Consider the following 20,692-nt stretch of genomic DNA (forward strand, 5'->3'; position numbering starts at 1 on the left):
TGATAGTTGGATCAATATGAAAATTGTTAATGCTCATACTTGATCAGAATTATCATCAAGTCTGAAACCCTAATTCCAGGAAGCCCTGGATCCAAGAGATGAAGGATTGTTCAACATGTGTAGAGAGACTGGTAGGCTTTGAAAGGGGACAGAAAATAAGAGCAAGAGGAAGCCTACTTGTTAACCTCAAGTGCACGGTGTCGATTGTAGCTTGTGCAAGAACGGGTCATTTCCACAGGGACTAGGGTGTATAGTTGAAGTTTTTAAGCTAGTTATCTAAATTAACAAGGCAGTAAGTAAAGCAATGAGGTAACAGTGACAGAGAACAAAGAAACAGTGAAACAAATACAAACAAACCAAGGCTGTGAGCCAAGGGCAGTGATGGAAGCTAAGGGATAAGGTGAGAACTAAGGCTTCAATTCCACCCCTAGCTGCATATAATTCTCTAAGATGATATACTAGTCTTCTCCTATCACAGCGATGCCTTAATCTCAGCTATCATATGTCAATCACCTAGCATTACTTGTCTTTCTAAGGTACAAGCAATCTAAGATTATACTACATTCAGTTCATATAGCCTTTTCGGAAATTAAAACATGCTTGTCATCAAACTGTCATGGAGAAGAAGTGCTCATACAATAGGGTTATATTTATCTAGAGTTTCATCTCTGCCTTAGTAGTAGAATTAAAACATGATGAAGTTCTTAAACATGTTGTTTGTCAGACAAAAATGTATAAAACTATCCTACTGATGCTAACATAAGAACATAACATGAACATGAGCTTAATGAAAATTGTAACAATCACACAATCACATTCAAAACATGTTGGAGTTCTGAACAACAAATATTTAACAGTGCATTTGAATTGAAAATTGTGGAACTGAAAGATTGACAACCCTAAAACTAACAGTTCATGGAAATGTAAATTACAAAATAAAACCTAAACTATTCCTATTGACGCTCTGGCTAATCCAGGCATACCCACAACAACACAAAACACCTTCTATTTATACCCAAATTAATCAATTAGGGTTCCTACACAAAAATCCCCAAATTCCCCCAAATCAGGGCAGTTAGGGTTTCGAAATCTTACCCATACTTCTCGAATTTCACTCATACACTTCTACCCGCTTGCGTCTGCCTCTCCTAGACTTCCTCCATGCGTCAATTTCAGCTCTAGGTTACCTACTTCATCAATCTCCCACGCTTAGGGTTTCAGGGAGAGAAACGTGAGAGAGTGATGGAATAGGGAGCTAGATGGAAAGGGGGGGGGGTGATGGGTTTTAGTGGTTGGAGTGGTTGTGATGTTTTGGTGGAATTTGGTGGCTGGCAGAGACGAGGGTGTGGTGGCGATGGAGATGGTGGATCTGTTGCAGAGGGATGGGGGAGAAGATGGAGAAGAAGGTGGTCGATGGAAAATTGGGTAAGGTCTGTTTGGCTGACGGGTATAGGTGTTGGGTGCTCGGGTGTTGATCGGGGACAGCAAGTTGGATGTACAGCGAGGATGAGACGTTGGATGTGGAGGTGATGGATCGATCTAACGGCGAGATGGAAGGAAGCTTAAAGCGACCGTTGGATGCGGAAGTACAACGAAACTGACGGCTCAAGATGGAGTTAGGTGCTATAGTGTTTGACAGGAGCTTCAGATTTCGATGCACGAAGATGATGCGACCGTTGGATGCTGAGATGATCCAATCTGACGTCTAAAAAGGGAAACGGGTATGGATATTGGAAATGGGTTTGGGTGAGGGTTTGGGGCCTTGGGTATGCCAAGCCCATATCTTCTTTAAGAACAATTCTTCCTTGTTAAGCCCATTTCTAGCCTTTTGGTCTTGTGCACAACATTCCTCGCGGCTTCCTTGCGTAATTCCTCTCGGCTTCCACCACTTTTCTGCTCTTTTCGCTCCGTAATTCCATCCAAACTTTATTTAGAACCTAAAAATACAAAATTAATTAAGAAAAGTATTTATTCTTGAAAACAATGAAAATACAGAATATGGGATAAAATGGAGAATTAGAGCACAAAAGATGAGTTAATTGCCAAGAAAAAGATATAGAAATATGCACTTTTTAGCACTCATCAAATACCCCCAAACCTGAATTTTACTTGTCCTCAAGTAAAACAAAACTAAGGAAATCCTACCTATACCACTGTCGCTGGTCTCTCGAATGCATTTAGCGTATGCACTAAGCCTTTTAAACCACTAAGTGTCCCTAGTGGACGAGTTGAAGTCTCGTGAAGGTTTGCTTAGAACGTACCTAAAAAGTTCTAGGACAAAATATAAGCTCATATTCCATGAAATGTGACATGTGCAAGACAGTAGAAGCTCACAGCAAAATGGATATGTCAATCTAGCTATCAAAGGCACAATCCTAGCACTGATAACAACTAAAGACACGTGATAAGAGTGTAAAGTGTATCTACACATGTTTCTAGAATGACCTGAAGTTATGACTACTAATCACCAAGAGATAGTTTTTAGGCTAAGAACCGAATTCTAAGCCAAGCTAGCTGTCCGGCTTTACGAGAATTGTGAATGTTCACCCAATGAGTTGGTGATATATCAGTTTACCCGCGTTATACATCGATGGCTGCACCGTCCTTGCTTATTACAAGACTATTTACAACAAAAAGATGACTCTTTACATGACTCTTATTTACATTGATTACTCTCTTTTATTTTTGGGACAAGAGAGAACTATTGTCTTTAACATGACAAAACATGGAATACTTGATTATTTTTTTCTGATATATTTTTTTTTGATTTTTCTGAATTTTCCTTTTTTTTTTTTTTTTTTTAAGAAATAACTTTGATCTTTACAACATAGTGACACTTTTGATACATGAACAAAAAGAAAAACATAATTACATGACTCTTAGCAAGAGGTGGCCCTTATCGAATGCATCCGGTCAAATTCTATGGTTGCTTTTCTTAACGTATCCTCCAACTTCTATCCCAGCCAACCAAAGAACAAGCTAGTCAAGTCTCATTCATTATTCTAAAGTGATTGGCAATCTAACTTCCTATCAAACACCTTGAAGATCGAGGCTATACATGTATTGGTAGATTGTGCGTGTGCAAGTTTCTTATCACATGTGAATTGTGCTAGAATCAGGGTGCCTAAATATCTAGACTAAGAATCCTTATGTTTACATACATGCACAAGAGTCAACATTTCAAGGTAAATGAGCTCCATTTTTATGATTTTTTTCATTTTTCTATTTTTTTTTTCATTTTTCATTTTTTTTTTCAAAAAGAAAGAGTTCTGTTTTTAATTATAACATGTTATCGTGGTGTATACTCTATACCCCCAAACCTAAACTAAACATTGTCCTCAATATTTCAAAATATGAAAAGAATTATAACATACGAAGAGGATTATGCTGAGTAGAAAAAAAGGAAAGAGAATACCCGATTTGACGGCGAAAGCAAAATTAGAACTCCGTTATTCAAGGCAAAAATCCAACATATGTCAGCCGAGATCATATTGGATTAGCAAAATATATACAAAAAGAACAAAAGGATTTTTAAAATTTTTATCTACTGGATTATATACAAGAAAATTTGGTTTTTAATGGGATTGGACTTTTTGGGAAAAATTTGGTTTTGTCGGGAGACGTTTGGTTTTTAATGGGTTTTGAAAAGAAAATTTTGGTTTTAAAATCGGGAGCAAGGCCTTTTGGTTTTAATGGGTTGCTGGAATAAAATTTGGTTTTTTAGGGAAAAAGAAAAATTTTGGTTTTTAATGGGATAAGGAGACCAAGCCCACTGTTGGGTTTTTCGAAGCCCAGATACGTTTTTGAAAAAAAAACAGGTCCACTGCTGGTGTGTAAAGCTCACTGTTGGTTTTTGGAATTTTGGCCCACTCGAAGTTTGGTTCAGGCCCACAGTTCAGAAACAAGCCCAGGTAACAATTTGAAATTTGGGCTCTTAAATAGCCAAAGGTCGAGGCCCAACTGGGCTTTGAAAACGTTTTCTGTTTTTGGGTCAAGCCCACAGTGCAAATGTTTAGTTTTCAAATGGATGTTAAGCCCACAGTCCCAGAAATTCAGTTGGGCTTTGGCTAGCTACTAACTAAAATATGAGGCCCAACTTCAAAAGTTCAGTTTTTTTTTTTAATTAAAACAACATGCCCAAATCAATCTAAAACCACAAGCCCACAAGAAATTAAACAAACAAGCCCACAAGAAATTAATTACAAACCCAACAGAAAATATAAGCCCAAATGTTGGGTTTAATATTACAAGCCCACAAGAAAAATGGAAGCCCACAGTTTGGGTTCTTTTAATGGGTTTAGGCTTACCTGTGAAGCACATCCCAGCTGTTCAGTTTGGTTGCAAAAGCCCAGTTGGGATTTTGATCATCCTAAGCTCTTGTTGAAGCCCAGTTGGGCTTTGGTCTTTCTTCTTTGGCTTGTATTACAGACCAGTTTGGCTTGGGTTCTAGCTGCAGCTTTGGTTCAGCAAGTTTCAGCCTTAGCAGCACAGCAACAGGTGCAGAAGGCAGCAGCAGTTAGCAGCAACAGGCAGCAACAGGGGAAAGTAACAGCCTCAGTTCCACTAGTTCACTAGCAACAGCAGAGGCAGTGCAAGCAGCAGCAGCACCAGGAGGGGCAAAAACTTCAGCAACAGCAGGGGCAGATTCAGCTAGCTAGCTAGCAAGCAAGGGCTAGCCAGCAGCTACAATTCAGTGCAAGAGCCTGGTTCAAAGCAACAATTGCATAACAGCAGCAAGCGCAGCAGAGCAGCAGCAACAACAGCAAGTAGGAGAGTGCAACAGTGCAGAGAAGAGCAAAAGCAATGCACTTAGTGCACAAGCAAGAAAGTTGCAGGAAAGAAGATGCAACAGCAAAGAGTGACGCAGCAAGCACAAGAGCACCAGCAACAGCAGAGGCAGTGCAAGCAGCAGCAACAGGAGGGGCAACAGCTTCAGCAACAACAGGGAGAAGAAGAAAGTAGCAGCACAGCTGCAGCAACAACAGCAAGAGCATCAGAGGCTCAGCACCAATTAGTAGCAGCACCAGCAACAGCACAGGTTCAGCAGTACCTGTCACTCAACCAAGTTCTTAGTTCCAGAAGTTTCAATAACTTGAGAGCAAGATATGCAACTGCTACAAGATAAACATGGCCAGAGATGCTTGCACTACACAGCAGGTTACAGAGCTACTAAGATGCAACAAACAGATGATGCAAGATGAAAATGCTCCTAAGTTATGCAAATTATGCAATGATATGCAAGTATGACATGACAGTATGCAATGCAGCTAAGTTACACTACACAACAGCTAAGTTACACAAAAAAAAACAGCAAAGTAAGATAAAAATAACAACAACCACACAACGCCAAGTCCCCGGCAGCGGCTCCAAAAACTTGGTGGCTCTCTAAAAGAGTCACAGAAATGATACCTGCAAGTGCACAGGGTATGTTGTAGTGAGTGTGCAAGGCAGGGTCGAACCACATAGACTAGGGTGTATAATTGAAGTTTTTAAGCTAGTTATCTAAATTAACAAGGCAGTAAGTAAAGCAATGAGGTAACAGTGACAGAGAACAAAAAAACAGTGAAACAAAGACAAACAAACCAAGGTTGTGAGCCAAGGGCAGTGATGGAAGCTAAGGGATAAGGTGAGAACTAAGGCTTCAATTCCACCCCTAGCTGCATATAATTCTCTAAGATGATATACTAGTCTTCTCCTATCACAGCGATGCCTTAATCTCAGCTATCATATGTCAATCCCCTAGCATTACTTGTCTTTCTAAGGTACAAGCAATCTAAGATTATACTACATTCAGTTCATATAGCCTTTTCGGAAATTAAAACATGCTTGTCATCAAACTGTCATGGAGAAGAAGTGCTCATACAATAGGGTTATATTTATCTAGAGTTTCATCTCTGCCTTAGTAGTAGAATTAAAACATGATTAAGTTCTTAAACATGTTGTTTGTCAGACAACAATGTATAAAACTATCCTACTGATGCTAACATAAGAACATAACATGAACATGAGCTTAATGAAAATTGTAACAATCACACAATCACATTCACAACATGTTGGAGTTCTGAACAACAAATATTTAACAGTGCATTTGAATTGAAAATTGTGGAACTGAAAGATTGAAAACCCTAAAACTAACAGTTCATGGAAATGTAAATTACAAAATAAAACCTAAACTATTCCTATTGATGCTCTGGCTAATCCAGGCATACCCACAACAACACAAAACACCTTCTATTTATACCCAAATTAATCAATTAGGGTTCCTACACAAAAATCCCCAAATTCCCCCAAATCAGGGCAGTTAGGGTTTCGAAATCTTACCCATACTTCTCGAATTTCACTCATACGCTTCTACCCACTTGTGTCTGCCTCTCCTAGACTTCCTCCATGCGTCAATTTCAGCTCTAGGTTACCTACTTCATCAATCTCCCACGCTTAGGGTTTCAGGGAGAGAAACGTGAGAGAGTGATGGAATAGGGAGCTAGATGGAAAGGGGGGGTTATGGGTTTTAGTGGTTGGAGTGGTTGTGATGTTTTGGAGGAATTTGGTGGCTGGCAGAGACGAGGGTGTGGTGGCGATGGAGATGGTGGATCTGTTGCAGAGGGATGGGGGAGAAGATGGAGAAGAAGGTGGTCGATGGAAAATTGGGTAAGGTCTGTTTGGCTGACGGGTATAGGTGTTGGGTGCTCGGGTGTTGATCGGGGACAGCAAGTTGGATGTACAGCGAGGATGAGACGTTGGATGTGGAGGTGATGGATAGATCTAACGGCGAGATGGAAGGAAGCTTAAAGCGACCGTTGGATGCGGAAGTACAACGAAACTGACGGCTCAAGATGGAGTTAGGTGCTATAGTGTTTGACAGGAGCTTCAGATTTCGATGAACGAAGATGATGCGACCGTTGTATGCTGAGATGATCCAATCTGACGTCTAAAAAGGGAAACGGGTATGGATATTGGAAATGGGTTTGGGTGAGGGTTTGGGGCCTTGGGTATGCCAAGCCCATATCTTCTTTAAGAACAATTCTTCCTTGTTAAGCCCATTTCTAGCCTTTTGGTCTTGTGCACAACATTCCTCGCGGCTTCCTTGCGTAATTCCTCTCGGCTTCCACCACTTTTCTGCTCTTTTCGCTCCGTAATTCCATCCAAACTTTATTTAGAACCTAAAAATACAAAATTAATTAAGAAAAGTATTTATTCTTGAAAACAATGAAAATACAGAATATGGGATAAAATGGAGAATTAGAGCACAAAAGATGAGTTAATTGCCAAGAAAAAGATATAGAAATATGCACTTTTTAGCACTCATCAGAGACCGACCAACCAATGGGTATGAGGACCGACAATTGGTGGGGGATAGACCGGCTAGGTGGTGCAGGATTATCCAAGTGAATTAAGAAATGTGGGAACGGCCGTCTATGGTGGCAAAGTGGACCGACAGCCATAGTGGTGCATGTGCCACCATGTCGACGTCCGTCCATTCATGAGAATTTAGGTATTTTTTGTTGGACGTTTATGCAATATTTTGTATTTTCAGAAGAATTTGATCTTGACTGAAACTCTCAATTTTGCTTGAATGAGCAAGTAGGATTCTTCCTTAAACGTCCAATATTTTAGAATATTAAAATAAAGATATTTTAATATTTACTGGTGAAAAGACCTAATGGTCGTGAGACCATTGAGTTGTAAGTTTTCAGGAGAATTGAGCAATATTTGACAAAATATGAAGAACTGAGGGTTTGATCGAACGAGGGAGACAAGGATTATGGAATCATAATAATAAGATAAAAAAAGTGGGAGGTGCGGGACCGACCACGGCCGTGGCATGGCCTGTTCGGAAACTAATTCCGAAATTTTGAGGTCTGTTTGGAACAGCCGTACAGGGGAATTGGGCCTATTCCCCCAGAATTCAATTCCTGGGCTGCCAATTACCCCAACCGAACGCGCTGGAAGAGTATTTCTTGGCATGGTTATCTTGCATAAACAAGCTAAGATTAGTCTTATGGTGGAAAATCTCTGAGTCTCAGTTCCACCTATGCATTTGGAAGAGAGTCAAGCACGAGGTGTATTCATGTTGAGCGTTAAGTTTGTGGCCACACTAAAGATCCTACCTATACCACAAACACTAGAATTTCCTACACTACTCGGAGTATGTATTTCTCACCAAAATTACCCATTCACGAGGATCTCGTAGTGACTCCCATAGGAGTCTGTAATTTGGTATGATGGTGCTTAAAAATTATAGCACGTGTATAAAAAAATATTGAAAGAAACATTTCGCGGGGTTAAGACTTATAGTACACCTTCAAGCTCCCGAGTCTTTTCTTCGGTTAAGACAATAATATATTAAGCGCAAAACTGTTTTCAATAGAGGATGATCTTTTTTTTTTTATGAAATAGGATTTTAGACCTCTATTTACCATAACTTAATCTCCAATAGTTAGATACTACAAACTAGGAGAGATGAAATATTGAATACGAAGTTGTTAAAGAAAGTCTTAACTACACCTTTGGATTCACTTCCGTGTCATATTTTCATTAATTTTATTTTTAATTATTATTTGAAATAAACTTAGATGGTTTAAAATTTTATCACATAAGATATTTTAAGGATTAAATCCTATACTATTGGAGATAGTTTATTAGGTATGGGGTCTTATATTTTCTAGATATGTAAATTCTCCTTAATAGAGGTCTTAATAATATTTCAACATATGATTTTTTACACCTGTTGTTCGAGATGCTCTAAACATCTCCCTCGGATGCAAATCTTCCAATAAATTTGCAGCACGATTGGTATCTCATACACATGAGAGAACACCACCTTTCTAAACTTATTTCTTAGCTGGTTAAATTTCCTTAAATGTTTGGTTTCCTGCCGAGGCTTTTCCAAAGACAACTATATTATCATCAGGATCATTGTAATTCACAAATAAACAATTCCAAAATTGTCATTTCATTCATGGTGGAGTCTGAAATAACCATTAATCAACTAGCTAATCAAATGTAGAAAGGTGCAGCAGTTGATGATTCCGATGAGCTTTGTATTGAAATTATGTTTTATTGGTAGATTATCGAGTCCCAAAGAAACTCTATTAATAGATCTCACTAACTGTTTTCAGAAAACTTATGACCTCTCAAAGGTTTTAAACATCTCAAGACTTAACAAAGGCTTTAACTTTTTTGTGATTAAGGTTAACAATGAAGATGATAAGAAACATCTTTTAACCATGGATCCTTGGATTTCCCTAGGAAGTTTCATGGTTTTACTTGAAGTTTCAACATGGGTTTTGTTAACTTGAATCCAGTATGGATTGACAAAGTGTTGATGAAGATTCATCTTAAGAGAGTTCACGTAACAACGACTGCTTGATCTTGGGATGCGCTTTTTGAGATTTGCAGACCTGTTGGAGTGCTACAATAATCCAAAAATCTATAAGAATGAGAAGAATGTGGATGTTATATTGCTGATCAATCTGGCGTAAAAGATGCCAACATAAATATGACTCAAGTTGGAGGAACAAACACTAGAATTGGATATGATTATTGGTATCACACCTGACCTTTGACAAAATCCTGACCATGGGTTTACACCATGTAATGGAAAGGAGGCTGATCAAAATAACAACCTAAGGAAAAGAAAGATGATCGGCACAAAAGAGAATTTTGGATGAAGAAGGTAGAGGAAGAAGAGAACTCCACTTCCTGACTCACATCATATAATTGTATAGGTTACGGTTAAAACGATCTGTAACGCTCTTAAAGTTGTGGGACTCACATGGAACACTCAGAAGAAACACTAAAGTCTCTAGAAAATTGGCTCCACAGGAAGGTGATATACACAACAAAATCCCAGATGACCTCTCAGACCCATTTAATAATAAACCAGATAAGAGAGTGTGGGAAGAATAAGATGAAGATATGGTATCCTCTTCTTGGAAAGATGCAGCACACAAAAAGCTGGTAAAAAATCAAATAAAACCAAATCCATCAAGCATGGGCCTAGACATCAGAAAGTGCTACCTAAAATACCACCTCCTTCAATACCGTCTAGTTTTGAAAAATGTACTTAGAGGCTGAAAAACAGAAGGAAACAAATGGGCAGAAACGATTGATCCATCATCAAGGACCTATCAACCCACTGAATGAATTTGAGAAAAATGATAACAGAGAAATCAATCCCGCTAGGAAAAAAACGATGTTATATGAAACCAACAACTCAAAAAGATTCAAGCCTGCAGGAGCATATTTTTAGGTACAAGCTGCGAGAGACAACAAAAATAAGAGGCACAATGCAAGACCAAAGGGAGGAATGACAACATTAAGGATGGAAAAACAAGGCTAAGAAGGTAACAAATATTTACTTTTTTTATTAACATGAAAAATAACATGTGCTTAAAAGATAACCTTTTGACGCTACAAAAATTAGGCACACCTATCCGGGGTTAAGCTTGTATAATAACAAAAATAAAATGTATCCTATTTTTGAGAGTTTATCATGGAATTTTCAAGGTTTAAGACAACAACACACTCAGAGTTATCTTAAAGATCTTGATATTTTATGTTTGATAGAAACTAACCAGCAAATATGCATAAAATCTTAAGAAGAAAAAAAGATGTTTTTTGGAAGCCTCTTTCTGGTTGAAGGCCTCAAATCTTCATCTTCATAATTAGTCCACTCCTTATCACGACAAGTTCCCTGAATTACCACTTCTAAAATCCCATTCCATAACCTAAAATCCTTAGAGCTGAAGTAACTTTTAATTCAGGACTATGCCCGGTGTATCAAAATGATAATTAAATTAAGGTTCTACCCGACAAAGCTTATTAATAACTTTCTTCACTAGGTTCTTGGGCATGCGGAATCGACGTTGGAAATCTTAATTAGAGTACACACAATTGAGAAGAAAATAATCGTACATCAACTTCTGGTGGAACCATTCCCTTCCTCGATACTGTATCTTTTTGTGCATACTTATTTTCGCTCTGGAACTCTAGGTATTTGGCCCAAATGTACGAGCATCAGAGTGTCGATTAATTCTCTATCTGCAGGTTCCTCATCATCAAGTTGTTGCAACCTCCGTTGATGCATTTCTTGCTGTGATTTAAACCGGTTGATATGAGCATTCCTCTCCTCATCTGAACTCGTCATTGATAACTATGAAATTTAAAATTGAGAATACATAAAAAGAAATAGGGAAAATATAAAGTAGGTGTAACAACCCAAAATTCGAATTACGGATTAACCCAAATTCTAGGTGTTAAAGGTGGGTATCGATACCTAAAATCTATCTCATTCCCTTAAGTTTCAAGCTTCCAAAAGGCTATGCGTACGACCTTGAGCCAGAGTACTGCATTCCATAGGCAGACCGATGGACAGTCAGAGCGAGTAATTCAGGTTCTTGAAGATATGCTACGTGCTTGCGTTTTAGACTTTAAGGGTAGTTGAATTGATCAGATAACATTAATTGAGTTCTCGTATAACAACAATTACCAAGCTAACATTGGTATGGCACTGTTTGAAGCACTTTATGGGCGACCTTGTAGATCGGGCTGAAGTTGGCAAGAAGAGTGTTCTTGGACCTGAGTATGTTCGCGAGACTACAGAAAAAATTCAGATTATTCGAACGACTTCTAGCTGCCCAAAGTAGGCTAAAGAGTTATGTTGATAATAGGAGAGGACCCTTGTCTTTTTATGTGGTGAAAGTTTTTTTCTTCGTGTAAACCCTCGAAAAGAAGTAGTTCGTTTTGGTAGTAAATGTAAGTTAACACCAAGATGTACTAGTTCAAGATCACTAAACGGGTTGGTGAAGTCTCTTATGAACTTGAGTTACCAGCACAAATAGGAAAATTTCATAATGTTTTTCATATCTCTATATTGCGATTGTACAAACCGGACGAGTCACACATCATCGACTGGAAATGCCTGGAAGTGTAGGATGGTGCCACATACGAAAAAGCACTTATTCGTATTCTGGATGCAAAGGAGCAAGTATTACGAATCAAGACGATTCGGTTCATTAAAATGTTATGAAATATCATGGTCTCGAAGAAGCGACTTGTGAACTTGAGTCTGAAATGAAAGAGAAGTACCCGAATCTTCATAATGGTGTGATCATCTTAATTTCGTGACGAAATTCTTATAAGGTGGGAGAATGTGATATCCTCTATTTTCACTTGCCCATTTTGTATGTGTTTTTGGTTGGGTATCAACCGTACCCGATAATCTAGTTTTCTTTCGTTTGTTAAGATAAGACCAGATGAGAAGTTTGGTCTTACTGTTATTTGATATTTCTATATAATTAGAGTGGCTATGTATTTTGTTTGACATGCTGGCATGTGACTGGAATAGCTTTCACAAGACCAGAAAATATAAATATGGGTACTTAGCAGTCTGTGACCACCCTCTTTTACTGTTTAGAAATTTGGGGTGCTATAATAGGTGCGAGTAATTTGATGAAGTAAGAGGAAATAGTAATTACAAAATAACGGTAAACGATAGAATATCTATCGAGCGATGGGGTTACAACACCAGTGATAATCATAATATCCCCTGTGGTATAATGAATATCGCTCAATAAAAATACTATCGTCAAGTTATTTTTTTTTTATAATTGATGTTTTTGCTGAGGTGCACAGGAGTAAAACTTCTCTAGGGGTTAACCTCTTAACTTTTTCTTTTTCTTTTTTTTTGGCTAGACTGCTGGACTTTCAGCCCTACGTCAGATTCTTTTCGTAATAAAAAGGAGTCCCTTGATGAAATCTGTGGTAATAGCAGATCACATGTAAAAATGGTTTCTTCTCTTGCACTCTCCCGCAGATTCAGTTCTAAAATTTCTTCTTCATATTCCAGTTATCTAATCTCTCAACAACCCCTTAATTCTCCCAATTTCACATCACCAACCTCTTATGTTGATCAAAAACTCAACATCCCTTTTTCTTCTACCAATTCAATCACACCATTATCAGATTCATCAACTATCTTCTCTAGATTTCTCGGCCTAACTCAGCAAAAACCATTAAACCCTAACCATACTTTCATCAGATCTTACTCAAGTTCTGTATCTAAGTTCCATTCTTCAGAAAAATTGATCAAGTTTCTCACGCTATCTAATCCTAATTTGTTCTTAAGTGAAACTCGTAGAAACTCTAACCCTAGATTATTCTCAACTTCCAATGAGCCCGTTTCTGATAAACCCCAAACCCCTATAGCTGATGAATCCAAAAACCCTAATGAAACCCGTGAATTCAAACATCAAGAGATCGAAGGACCTACAGTGGAACGTGATGTGTCAAATTTAGCTAATGAAACCCGAGATGTTTTACAAGCAACTATGAAGAACATGTTCAACTTTAGTAGAGCTTTAGCTCTTCTTGGTCTGGTTCATCTAGGTTATGGAGCTTGGATTTCTTATGCTACTCAAGCTTCTCCGTTTGCAGCGGTTTCATTCCAGAGTATTTCAGCTTTTGCATTTCCATTTTCGTTGGCGTTTCTTCTGAGAAATTCGTTAAATCATATGGCGTTCTACAAGAAAATGGAGGAAATGGGAAGGTTACAGGTTCTAACTCTAAATCTTCAAATTCTTAAGAATTTTAATCTCTTATTTGTTAGGATACGTGGGATTTCACTCTTTTGTTCATTTGGGTTGTTGGCTGGATTGTCATATACTGTATTGATAAGATGATTTTGTTTCGTCTAGGATGTGTTTGGTAATTATTTTCTCAGTAGTCTGAGAGTTTTTCTAGGTCCAAATTGTTATCCGGTGGTACCAATCAATTACTGTACTTCTTATAGCTTGTTTGAGTGCAGTTGAATAAAATTATTTTGAGTTCTTCTTTTAATTCCGTAGAGCACAAATATTGCTTCATTTACAGCAAATTATGGTGGTTATAATGAACAAGAAAGTGAAATTCTAGTTCTAACATTTTTGATAATGAGTTCATATTCGCTAGTTAAAAATCTCATACCTAATATTAATTAGCTGGGCATCATTGATGTACATTTGATGTTCTAAATGAGGCGTTGTGCTTGGCATTATAATTGGAGCTCTAGAGTTTAGATTTGTTGGTACTGAGGTTGTTAGTTGCTACCTATAAAATTGTCATGTCGCAAGAGGAAATCCTTAGTTTACTTTATCACTAGTTTGTTTTTGTTACAAACTTTTTTCGTAAGGGATTGATTTGCTAATTTTGATGCTAGTCCAGTACAAAACGGTAAGAATGATCAAGATATCAGGTACTTGTCATTCGATTAGAACCTACATGAATTCAAGTAAAAGTAGGCAGCAGTCAGTAAATATGCAGAATGAAAGTGTTTGAGTAGTAGTATCATAAGAAAATACACGATAGAGTAAAAAAAACTACTTCATGGATTTAAACAGTCACGTAATTACATGTATGCGGTAAATTTTGAGATGGTACTCGCAAAGGGAAGACATCAGAATCAATCAGTATCAGTTGCCACCGCCTAAATTTTGTGCAGTCATGAGGCTTTTTGTCAACCATATTGCTGTTTCTCTTGATGAAACTACTTCTTCCCCAAATGGTCTCAGCACACCAGCAAGTTCTTCTAGCCTATTCTGTTGAAACAATCGTGCACATAGCTCAAGCAAAGACTCCAGAGCATTTGCCCTTTGCTCTACGGAGCCAGCGCTTTCACACTCCGCTTCCTTTTTATCACCATTTAGGTCACTATCACCCTTTCCAACTTTACAGGTATCATCCTTCCTAGTTTTCTCTGGAGAGAAGTGAGTCAATGTATCTTGTCTCATTTCATCTTCAGCGCGAGGTAGTGTATCCGATGATGTGTAGTCTGTTGATCTCCCTACCGAGTGCACATCAGACTCTTCTGATTTCAGAAAACCGCAAGTTGGTTTTCCAATATCCTCACGGATGATGATTGGCTTAGTTAGCGCTGACATGCAATGTGTCTGGCATCTGCAGGAACAGACTGTATTGTTGGTAAGCGTTCCCATTTTCTGGTGAGACCCTGGGCTGTTAGCTGAATCTCCTGTGCTGTCCTGACTGTCAACCACCGGGAAAGCTTTTTGCTCCGAGACTTCCCCTACAGTCATTCCTTCTGTTGACTTTGTTATGGTGCAGTCCTCTTGATTTACAGCTTCTGTGTGAGTCATGGATCTGCTTTTAGAGGCAGTTCCAATATTGGCATCTCCATTATGTTGGAGGCAGTTTTTGTTTATGCGCTTCTCTGCACCTTGAAGAATGACTTCGCCATTTGTATGTTCACTTGTCGATTTGAAGTTCATGTCAGCTACTTGGTTGTCAAAGCTTGTAGGATCCACTTTTTTTGTTTCGATTTTATCAAACTTGCAATTAGAGAAGGTTACTTTGCCATGAGAGATCGAACTCCTTGATCCTGAACCTGTTACACCACTGTTTGTCCCAACATTTTCTGGACCTCTTGTTGTATCTAATGTGGTCTCCTGGCCACTGTTCTCTTTTCCATTGATAGATTTGCCAGAGCATTGATTGCATTTTGCCTTATCAGTAGAATTGTTTACAGACTTTATGGGGAGAAAGACAGGAGACAGATTGCTGCATTTAGCAAGGTATGGTTGTAAATGGGGATGCCTTAATAGTTCTGCAGCCTAAATTGTAGGGGAAAAAAGGGGTGGGTTAGAAGCCGACATTGTAGAACTGACAAAGGTCATGCGTTGGGATATATTTTTGATACTTACTGTTGGCCTATGTTCTGGGCTCTTTCTTAGCATGCTCTTGATTAACCTTTTCCTGTAACATAGATTCAAAAACATTTTTCAGGTTTATAGCAAGTATCTTAATTTGATTTCTGCTGGGTCTATACGTTATGAAATTAGTTTAGCATAAAGAAGTGGTGGAATCTCATTTTAGAAGACTGGAAAACTTACAAATCAGAGGAATAAACGGTGGGTAGTGGTGAAATGGAGGATCTATTTATCTTGCTAATCAGTCCAGCCATATCCTGTTTGATGGAGTTATGTTAAGACTTAGGTATGTCAACTTCAATTTAAATTTAGAAAGGCACGTTCACTAACCGTAAGGTTGGAACTTGAAAGAAACTAGAAAATAGGGCAAAAACAAGACTTACCGGAGCTCTAAAGGCAGGTTGATGTGCAGCAATTTCAAACATGCAACAACCTGATTAAGTAGCATGATCTCCTCAGTTAGAAAGACTATAATTAGAGAATTATTTGGCTTAATAATTTAAAAGCATACACCAGGCTTTGTTTCACCTAAAGACCAGATATCTGATTTATAGCCATACGGGATATCTGCGAGGAGCTCAGGGCACATGTAATTGGGAGTTCCAACGATCTACATAAGATATGAAGTACAGCTGAAATTGTCAGTTTTAGTCAAGACTGCAAGAAATAAATAATTCAAACTGAAAGATTGTGCTTTACATTTATATCTAATCAGGGACATGTAGGTTTAAAATCTGAGAAATTTCATGCTGTTTACCAAAAGTTGGATTGTAGAGTTTAAGCATCGTGTCAAATTGTTTTGGTGTATGAAAATGGATACAGATCAGTTTATTTCCTTGGTTTTATACAGAATACAAGAGAGTTTTGGGACTTTCCTAGAGAGTTTTTTTTTTCCTCTTTCAATGCAGCCGTGTTTATGCTTTGGTTCTTAGAAAGATTGAAAGGAAAACCTTAGCATCTTACCGAGGAAGTAAGGTCATCTTTGTTGAGTAATTTTGCTAGTCCAAAATCACCTGTACTTCCAATGTAGGAGAAAAAAACACCTGTTAGAAGGCAATAGATTTGAAACCAGATCGAAGGCAGGAAAGAGTATCTGTCATGTCCTATAAGTTAGAGTGCTTTATGACATAGTGGGCCAATTATATGTAAGCAGAATGAAATTGGAGAAGACCATCTTACCAAGCCTGATGTCATTGTCCTTCGTTAGAAATATGTTCGAGCACTGCAACATACATATCGACTTCTGTTAAAATGGGGAGAAATAGTTCCTTTTGACTGATGTTCTCAACTGAACAAATGCACATACCTTGAGATCCCTGTGGAGAACACGGTTTGAGTGCAGGTAGTCCACGGCTAACAACAACTGGGTCAGCCATTTGCAGAGCTTCTGAGGGAACCCAAAAAAGAAGGAAAAACACATGTTAGATGCAGACAGATAAACAAAGGTATCACAGGGAGTAACTCAAATTTGTCATGGAGTTTAGATAGTTGATCGTCTTTTTATTATTTTCTTTGCCTCTTTGTTTGTGTTACCTTTTCTGGAACAAATGTTCCTCTGGCCTTCCTTATAACCTCAGCCCTACGACATTGTGAAAAATTTGGATCACTTCCAAAAGAACAAAAAAAGAGGAAATTTTTCAACAAAGATTACGGGATAACTCCTTACATGTCACCGCCTTCGCAGAAGCTTGTTACGATGCAAACACAACATTCCTGGAGAAGTAAGGTATATAAGTTTTATTAGCTTAGAATCAGTGTTGCATATTGACATTGTTCCTGTAAGTTTACAGTTAAGAATGCAAGAGAAAAAGAGCTAGTACCTTTTCCACCCAAGCATCCTTGTACCCTACAATATATGGATTATTTAGCTTTGCCATCAAGTTCATCTGCCACAAGTTTAGGATTCAGAAGTAAGAAAAGGAAAATAGAAGACCAAAAGACAATTGCCTAACTTATGTCTGCCGACTCTTCCACTAAGAAAACAGTGAGACTATTGGAAAGTTAGAGAGTAGAGCTCTGGAATGGGACACACCTCCTGGTGTGCTGTGTGCTTGAACTTCTCTGTTTGCTTAGCCAACTGAATTTTCTTCAAAACATACCTACCAACAAACAAAGTCAATATGATACTGGAAAATAAATAGAATCATTATGTTGCAATTTTTTCCTGTTTTCTTTTTCTTATTCATGTTCTTGGATGTTTACTTTTTATTGGTCTGCATGTGAAATGTGAACGAGTCTTAACATGGGTACAGTTGGTCTCTGAATCCATTGGATTGGATGGGGCCAAAGGAATAATCCTTTTTCATCAGTATGGGCCCAAAAGAGTATCTTTTTCAGTTGGCAATTTTTACCAACTTGTATCAAAATCCTTGACAGACAGTGGGTAGGAGTAAGACAACCAACAGATAAAATTAGAATACAAGCAATGCCCTTTTTCTATACCTTCTGTAACTAACCATATGGAGGAAGAAGGAACTGAAGAACAAAGTTAACAGACACCACAAAATATGAACATGAATATGAATTGAGAAAGAAAAAACAAACTCAGAAGACCCTATGGTATGTGCTGTTCAAAGCAACTGAATTACAAGATTAAAATCCAGTAGGATCCAACAAGACTTCTGGATGTATATACTTAAGAAATGAATTTAGTTGCATGGTTTCGGACCTACGGATAATTGAATAGAGGAACACATGATCACAGACAGAATGCATAGAGAGCGAAAACGAGAACGAGTTACTTACTTCTTGTTGTCTGATTTATGGAGAACAAGAAATGCAGCTCCAAAAGCTCCTCTTCCTATCTGTTCAATCACTTGATATTCTTCCATTTTTGATTTCATCTCTTCTTCTTTGATAATCTTCATGAGAGGAAAACCAAAAAATCACTCAAAACATTTTACAAGATATAGAATGTTTTATAAAGAAACTTAAAAGGAAAGGTTTAAATGTAGAATTACAACAGCATTAACTGTCATCACTACTATGAGACTAGCTAGACTTGGAATTTAAAGATGTCATCAGATCTACCACCACCATATGCTGCATTAAGATGACAAGACAAATGGAGAGAATTCACACAATGAATGAGAAGAATTTAAGTTAATCTTTTCTTCATTTAAGAATTCACACTATTGACATGAATGAACACATAGATAACAGTTAGATCATTAAATCCTAACATTTATATCTCCAAAGCCCAAAAAATATAGTAATTGCTTACATAAATTCCACTTTCAATCCAGCCTTGAGGAGAGAGTCAGTGTTAGGAAGAAGAAGAAAAGAAAAGTAGTGGTTTGCTTTCAAAAATTCAGATTGAATTCATTTTCAAGCAATGAAAACAACTTGTAATGAAAAAAAGAAGTCATAATAAAAAAAAAACAAACAAAAGCATAAAGAAGGGTTTTTCAGTGACATGTATGTCAAGGCTGTTGAGAATATGACCCTTTAAATTTTGCTTAGAAAAGGAACTCTTTGCTTGTATCTACAGATTACAATTCCAGAAAGAAAGAAAGAAAATCATTACTCTCACTCCCTCACAGACTCTACTTATTATTATTTCCACCAAGGAAAAGGAATCCCCCCTCTATTCCTCCTGCCATTCGGTTGAGATGTCACAATCACCTCAACTGAATATCGGGGTTCTTTCAAATTCCGTTCCTGTTTTCTCAAGTCTTGGATAATCTCAAACAAACTGGATTATTAATTACCTAATTATTTTATTTTTCTCATTTGGTTTCTATCCTGAGCCGCCTGTGTGCTCAGCAGCTCCACTCCAAGTGGTTGTATAAACTATGATGCACACAATATAACCAATTGTCTAAATTGGAAAGTGCCAAATGGACGTCATACCTATGTAGTCGATTTCGGTCATTTCGACTGAAATTTCGGCGAAATTCCGGATTTCGGTCCAAGAAGACACGATTTTGTTAATTTCGGTCGGACGAAATCTTTGCGAAAATTTCGGCCGGAAACGCGTTTTTCGGTCGGAATTGATTTGTCTTGGCTGGATTATTTTTTTCTTTTTAAATTGAGTGGACTAATCTCACGTACAAAAATTAAAAAGATTAATTCACTCACTAGTATTATTGCTTGTTGTTGTGTTTGAATTTCTTGAGCTAAAATTATTATTTGGTGTTGATGATGAGGAAGGTGAACAACCAGATTTACTAATACAATGTTTCTTTTAAGTGATTATCGATACGAGGATATAAAATATGAAACCGAGATTTTACCGAGATTTTAAAACGGAATTTTCCCGGGACAAAGTTGTACCAGTATCTCGGTGTCGATCGAGACAATCCGAATTCCGAAATTGACTACCTTGCGTCATACACAGCTCCATGGGGTATGGTTATTCGGTTGGATTTTAATGCTTCCATTGGATGCTCTTAAGCACTAATGGTTATTCTTTAGGTTAATAAAAACTTTGGTGAAACATCCAATCTCTATAATACTATACTGCTTACATAAGCAGATATATCTTGTCTAATTGATATAACAATTATTTAAGAACTACTTAATTTTAGGCAGTGCAAATTTGCACCTGCCCTTTAAGTTGTCATTTAGTTAAATAAAAATGATGTAAATTGTTTGATGATGTCAGGTTAAATTCATCTAGAGGTAATTGTTAGATTTTTATGCAAAAAATTTGAAGCATTGCATGAGTAAGGAAGTAGAATTAAGTAAAGGTAAAATAAGATGACACAAACAATGGATTCGTAAGTGCATGATTTATAAAGGGGATACCAGTTCTACTAAGTGCTGATACCATTTCATATAGGATAAAAAAATCCCACTGATCCTAACCGTTGGATCGATGAAATAGTATCAGCACTTAGTAGGAATGGTATCTCCCTTTATAAATTGTTTTCATATAGGATAAAAACAATGGATCCGTAAGTGTGGGGTTAGAGGAACTCGTTTGATGGTATCAAACTTCATTTTAATCATTCTTGTTTAGAAGAACTCAAGTGTTATTCATAATTTCA

General features: G+C 37.6%; 2 protein-coding genes across 4 annotated transcripts; one reads left to right on the forward strand and one right to left on the reverse strand.

The window, feature by feature from the left end:
• Positions 1-12,736: 12,736 nt before the first annotated feature.
• On the forward strand, positions 12,737-15,074 carry LOC113321366. The gene is made up of 2 exons (XM_026569275.1): positions 12,737-13,549; positions 14,941-15,074. Exons 1-2 carry the CDS (start codon positions 12,789-12,791, stop codon positions 14,960-14,962), a joined length of 783 nt encoding a protein of 260 aa, XP_026425060.1. The 5' UTR covers positions 12,737-12,788; the 3' UTR covers positions 14,963-15,074.
• On the reverse strand, positions 14,295-19,330 carry LOC113321365 (serine/threonine-protein kinase Nek6-like). Of its 3 annotated transcripts, none has more exons than XM_026569272.1 (15): positions 18,925-19,330; positions 18,674-18,743; positions 18,447-18,562; positions 17,734-17,800; positions 17,522-17,587; positions 17,368-17,414; positions 17,235-17,280; positions 17,008-17,088; positions 16,881-16,923; positions 16,665-16,714; positions 16,230-16,311; positions 16,085-16,134; positions 15,885-15,958; positions 15,696-15,747; positions 14,295-15,605 (listed from the first exon to the last, which is right to left on the reverse strand). In XM_026569272.1, exons 2-15 carry the CDS (start codon positions 18,677-18,679, stop codon positions 14,451-14,453), a joined length of 1,935 nt encoding a protein of 644 aa, XP_026425057.1. In that variant the 5' UTR covers positions 18,680-18,743; positions 18,925-19,330; the 3' UTR covers positions 14,295-14,450. The 3 variants fall into 3 exon arrangements, with proteins under 3 accessions (XP_026425057.1, XP_026425056.1, XP_026425059.1); XM_026569271.1 differs by having other exon boundaries at positions 18,662-18,743; XM_026569274.1 differs by lacking the exon at positions 18,674-18,743 and having other exon boundaries at positions 18,925-19,329.
• Positions 19,331-20,692: the final 1,362 nt, after the last annotated feature.

The sequence above is a fragment of the Papaver somniferum genome, chromosome 11, assembly GCF_003573695.1.
Source record: "Papaver somniferum cultivar HN1 chromosome 11, ASM357369v1, whole genome shotgun sequence".
Classification (NCBI taxonomy): domain Eukaryota; kingdom Viridiplantae; phylum Streptophyta; class Magnoliopsida; order Ranunculales; family Papaveraceae; genus Papaver; species Papaver somniferum.